At 48.3% G+C, this 5,864-nt stretch overlaps 1 protein-coding gene across 1 annotated transcript; it reads left to right on the forward strand.

Annotated features, from left to right (window-relative positions):
• The first annotated feature begins 327 nt into the window (after nt 1–327).
• LOC104460210 (eukaryotic translation initiation factor 3 subunit L-like) lies at nt 328–2,814 on the forward strand. Its single transcript, XM_010073943.1, has 3 exons — nt 328–820; nt 1,714–1,794; nt 2,558–2,814. Exons 1-3 carry the CDS (start codon nt 344–346, stop codon nt 2,594–2,596), a joined length of 597 nt encoding a protein of 198 aa, XP_010072245.1. The 5' UTR covers nt 328–343; the 3' UTR covers nt 2,597–2,814.
• The last annotated feature ends 3,050 nt before the right edge of the window (nt 2,815–5,864 follow it).

Consider the following 5,864-nt stretch of genomic DNA (forward strand, 5'->3'; position numbering starts at 1 on the left):
TCTTCCTTCTCAGTCTGTTCTTCACTGGCCTCCCTGAAAACTGTCCCTTGTCAGGAGATGGTGGTTAAACTATCTGCCTTCCCTTCTCCTTTGCACTTTCTCACACCAAAGCAGTCAAAGATGCTTCTGAGACCCTTGACACAGCATTCATCTATCTGCTTTGCCCAGAGGCACTGCTTTTTTGTGCTGTCCCCTTTGAGCATTAGGACCATCAGTGCTCTGGGTAGAGGGTCTGTCTTTCAAAAATGCAGCTCCCAGCTCCCTCCTGCACCCTGAAGCCTGAGCACATGGACAAGCTAACAGGTTCCCCTCTCTGTCTTAGATTAACAAGCAGAATGAGCAGATGCACGCGCTCCTGGCCATCGCCCTCACCATGTACCCCATGCGCATAGATGAGAGCATCCACCTGCAGCTGCGAGAGAAGTACGGGGATAAGATGCTGCGCATGCAGAAGGGTGACGCTCAGGTCTACGAGGAGCTCTTCAGTTACGCGTGCCCCAAGTTCCTCTCCCCTGTGGTGCCCAATTATGATAATGTGCACCCCAACTACCACAAGGAGCCCTTCCTGCAGCAGCTCAAGGTCTTTGCTGATGAAGTTCAGCAGCAGGCCCAGCTCTCCACTATTCGTAGCTTCCTCAAGCTCTACACCACCATGCCTGTGGCCAAGCTGGCTGGCTTCTTAGACCTCACAGAGCAGGAGTTTCGTATCCAGCTGCTTGTCTTCAAGCACAAGATGAAGAACCTGGTATGGACCAGTGGCATATCTGCCCTGGACGGGGAGTTCCAGTCTGCCTCTGAGGTTGACTTTTATATTGACAAGGTTGGTATCTGCCTGTTCCTGGCTATGAAATTAATCTGTCCAGAAAATTCTGCAAGTGGCACTGCCAGGTTTCACTCCAGTCTGTGGGAAACATCCCTTCCTTCTTTGCCCACAGTGAAGCCATAGCCTTGCTTAATAGAAGTGTCTGTGGATGAACAGTGATGGGATATTGCAGGCAGTTTTGGCAGTCATTGGACCCAGAAAACGAAGGTCCTGAATGTCTTCCCCAGGACAGAGGGAACCGTTTGTCTGTCGGCATTCTTGGGAAATGGTAGCTGGGTGACAGTGCTGTCAGTGTCTCAGGTGGGATTGTCAGCTTTGTAGGTCTCCCCTACATCTCTCCTTTGGTTGATCTGTCCGATCCATTTTTCACTGGAGCAGCATTTAGCTCTGTCTGCTCTAGTGGAGGAATCTAAATACAAGGTGTGGTCCTGCCCTTGGAGCTCAGGGCAGTAGGAAGCGCAGGAAAGAGTTGGAGGACTTCATTTTTTCAAAGAAGGTAGCAGTAACCATTAGGTTTCTGGCTGGGAAGGAGAACAGATTGCCCCTTGCTGTTGGTCCTTAAAGCAGGCCTCTTCCTTCACGGTCTCATGCTTTGTCTTCCTTGTTTACGCAAGCCAAACTGCTTTGTGTCTGACTGACTTGCATCGCAGCCTAGTTCTCCTGGTAGATCGCATGACTCTTAGCTGTTGGTAGAGGGAAGCAGAGCATGAATGGGACTGTCAAACAGCTGCAAAGGGAGACGAAAATAGGCAGAGAGTGCAAGAGTGTGGGATGTGAATGGTTGGTGCAGCTGGAGCGAAGCCCCTTTGGTTGCTCCTCCTGTTTGGCAGTGCTTACTGTCCCCCTGCCAGCGCAGTCCTGTTCCTGAACTCATGCTGTTCTCTCCCCAGGACATGATCCACATCGCGGACACAAAGGTTGCTCGACGCTATGGGGACTTCTTCATCCGCCAGATCCACAAGTTTGAGGAGGTGAGGTCGGGGCAGGAGAGCTGTGCAGCTCTGTAGGAAAAGTGGGGCAAGTGTTGGGCTGTGCAGGGCCTGGAGGAGGCATTCTTTGTGAGACAGCTGTGTGATGCCTTGTTGGGGTGAGCCCCAGCTGTGTGAGGCACTGGTCAAAGGCAGGTGGTTTAAGCAGCAGCTGCTGCTGCCCTTTGGGGAATGGTATGTTTTTGTGTGAGAAGTGCTCATTCAGTTGAGCCACAGTGGAAAAGGAGGAGGGTTTTACTGTGTCAGGGTGCTGACTCCATTGTCCCTAGACAATTGTGGTGTTCGTGTGAGTAACATAACCAAAATCATATCTCTGCCCTCATAACAACGGCTCTAGAAAGCAGCCTCAAAGATTTCTGGAACACATGTGACTTCAGCATTATGCTCAGCCAGGAGGTGACATTCTGTCACTGCTCCACTCTCCTGACAGAGGCTGCTGTGTACTGGAAACTCAGGCAGCAAAATCCCAAGATGTGGGGACTTGAGCAATACAGGGTTGCAATACCACTGCTAGAAGTTTGCACCCTCTCTTCTCTCAACATCTTCCTCTGCTGTCTTGTAGAGGAGAAGGGAGTTTTACTAGTTCCTCTTCTACTTTGCATGCTGCCTGCGCTTGTGTGAGAGTTCTTTTTGTCACTATGTTGGAGAGGAAGGAGTAGAGACATTGGACAAAGGCTGCTGAGGGGAACAGTGGTGTATGTCAATCACTGTGTATTTTTCTGACCTTTGCTTTCTCTAATTCCAGCTGAATCGAACCCTGAAGAAGATGGGCCAGAGACCCTAAAACTTCTCTGGATACAGTGATCGGCCTGAGCAGAGAAGTGGGTGGGAGAGATTATTCTCTGAGATGAGGGAAGGGAGCTCAGGGTTCTGGCATTTCTGGAATCTCCTGTGACTCTGAGGGGTTTTTTGTACTTAAATAAGCAGACTCGTTTGGCTCAAACTATCCTATGAAGGACAAGACATATAATAAATTAGTGGAATTTTCCTGGTGAGCATTCAGTGACTGATGTACTTATTTATTTTTCCTCTGTGGAAGAATATAATTGCATCTGGAGACATGGGCAGCTGCTGTTGGTTTGTGCTCTCTTTGGTCCGTGCTGTTGCAGGTAACAGTGGAGAGCAGAACTCTTTCCATGCTCGGTAAAGGCACTGTGCACAGCAAACAGGGAAGGCTGCGGAACTGATTAACAGGGAGAAAATGAGCTGTCCCAGAGTGATTCCACAGGATATGGAATGAGATGCAAGCTAATATTCCTTTTAGCTCTTGCCCGCACATTGAATAAACCTGAGTTGTAGCTGCTTTCCTGGAAGGTTACATTTTTGCCTTCCCGCCCCTCTTTTCTTTCAGTTGCTGTGAAGTAGAAATGTTCCAAAGTGGATTGACATGTTTTTAAAGGAAGGAAGAGGATTTTTGTAAACGTTCAACCAAGATTAACTTTGTTTATCTGATAAGATGTCCTTGCTGGAGGTTGTGTTTTATTTCAGCACAAGTGAAGCCCAAGTCCTGGGCCTTAATTTAATGCATTTCAGTTTCTCCAGAAAACTCCCTGAGGGCATTTAATTTATTAAAACGCTTTAAATGCGAATTTACCTAGCTCTCCAGCCTATTTGGATTCTTCAAGGCAAATTTGCAGTGCCTTGAAAGAGAAAAAACAGTTGAAAATTCATCCTATAAAGAGGAATCAAGGACGTGTAAATACTGGGGAAGAAAACGCAAAGAATGAATCACATCTTCTCTCACCTCCACACCCTCTCTCCCCTCTCCTCTTGCTGTCTTTAAATAGCTTGATGTTTGAGTGGTAGGAACAGGTGGAAGAGAAAAACCTGGGTGTGTGATAGGAAAGCTACACAAAGTGTGCTTCATGCATACCATCTGCCTCTTGTTCGCCTCCCTCTCATTCCTTTCCACTGAGAGAGGGGTCCTGGCAGTCCAGCCTGGCTTTGTATGTGATTCTGTTTAGAAGTCACGAACAGTTAGCCTTTGTTGGATTATACACCGTGTTGAATGAGAGTCAAGTTTCTAATGTTCTAGATACCGCTCAAAAGTAAGCTGCGTTTCCCATCCCGGTCCTGTAACTCAGGCGGCCAGGGTACAGGCAGCAGAGAGAGGTTAAATGGGCAGCTCCTGCTGGCCTTCTAGCTGCTGCTGTTAGTGTTACGCGTGCTAAGGACTTACTCCCTCCAGTTTTGAAAGGTTTGAGGCAGCTGTATCATTAAAGAAATTATAGGACTGAGATGCCACTGCATTGCAGCAGCCCATGGGAGATGGGTTTTGTACCAAGAGAATCTGCTCCTTTTTAGAGCTGGCGCTTCTGCGTATGTGTATTTACCAACAGCAGCACAGTGAGCATAGCTGTCAACAGCAACTCCCCTCCTACCTTCTTGTTATCCAAAGCCTAAATCTTTTCCAGAACATGTATTAAGACAGATGTACAACAGGAGAACCTCTGCCAGGGCAATATCGCTGTGTTCAAAATCTAGTTCACATAGCATAGCAAAGGAATCCAATGATTTGGTCCATTTTTAACCCTTGATTGGTGTTGTTGGAATTAGACTTTTAATGGATGTCTGTATCATCTTAAACACTCCAGTGGTTACAGGCTGTTCTTGGGTACGTGAATATGCTGCTGCTGCTTGTGTTTGTGTCTCCTGGAGTGGCTTCCAGAGGTTGCACAGAGACCGTCTGCTGGTCTGCCTGGCTCTATGCCTCGTGTGAGGGACTGCTGAAGGTTAACTGAGTGGGACTGGCACTTGGTGGAGCAGAGCCAGGAAGAGCTTGCAGCTCTCTCATGGGGATGTAAAGATGGGCTCAGCGAGCCACGGTGCCTGGCACTGCTTGAAGCTTAGAGGAATTCAGGGCATTCATCAGCATCAACAGAGCCCCGCTGCTGATGGGAAGGCGCTATGCAGGGAGGCCGGGTGGGTTTGTTAGAGCTCAAGCCTTGCCTGTGGCAGCAGGGTTTGGTTAGTGGGAGTGTTCTCATGCAGTTCTGGTCAAAATTATTTTATCAGAGGGAACCACAACACACGTTTATCTGCTCTTGTGTCTCTGTCCTGCAGTCGTGAAGGGAGTGATTATGGACTCTGGAAAAAAAACAGTTAATAAAATATCCCTGATCCTGCTTTCCCTTGGGATTCATCAGGAAGATGCTGTCAGGCCGGTCTGGGGGATCCTGAGCAGCCAGCTCGGTCATTACAAAACCAAGACAATACTTAATTTCCTTTGTCTCTACATAGTAGCTTTTCTGGTGATTTATATCTCGTCTTACCTCAGGCACTGAAGGGAGGTGGCTGCACAAGCCATTCAGAGATAATTTATTTTTCACTTTTTACAGCTCTGGGGCCACGGAGCAATAGAATGTAATAGAAGAAGGAGGGTGCTAGGTATGAGATCTGACTGGAGAAATATAGAGCCTATTAAAAAAAAATTGAGAGAGGGGACTCATACTGATTTGGGACTGGCAGCAATAAGCTCAAGATCTGTACGGTGGATTGGTCTTCCACAGTGGTAGCTGTTGCCCTCTGCGTTGCCTAATTAGAAATGAAAAAAATGTTTAGCAAAATTAACATTTAATAGCGTGCTTTCTCCCCTTGTCAGACCATCACACTAGACGTGCAAGCCAGCTCTCATGACAATCCTGCCCCTTGATGTCGTGTGTTCCTGAGATTGTATCGCACCCTTCCTCCACTTCTTCCAGGGCTTCCTGTGAAGTGCTGCCTGCTGCTCCAAATGTCCTTATCTTCAAAGCCCTCCCTGGCTCCGTGCCTACCCTGGGACCTGCCACCGTCCCACACGTCCTCTGCTGCCTGAGGTTTCCGTGTCCTCACATTGCTGTGGCTTATGCCCCTGGGATGGCTCAGAACTTCTGCCTAGAGGAGGATCCAGCAGTGAGGCTGCTGCCTAGTGTTTTGTCCTTTAGCTGAAGTCGAACTTGAATTCAGTCCCAACTGTTTTCAGTTCCTGCTTGCAGTCCTCCCCCTCCTTCAGGGACTGGCAGAAAAAAGGCTGCAATTTCTGTTCAGGGCCTTCCTCTGGGCACTCAGCCTTC

The sequence above is a fragment of the Pterocles gutturalis genome, unplaced genomic scaffold, assembly GCF_000699245.1.
Source record: "Pterocles gutturalis isolate BGI_N339 unplaced genomic scaffold, ASM69924v1 Scaffold52017, whole genome shotgun sequence".
Taxonomy (NCBI): domain Eukaryota; kingdom Metazoa; phylum Chordata; class Aves; order Pterocliformes; family Pteroclidae; genus Pterocles; species Pterocles gutturalis.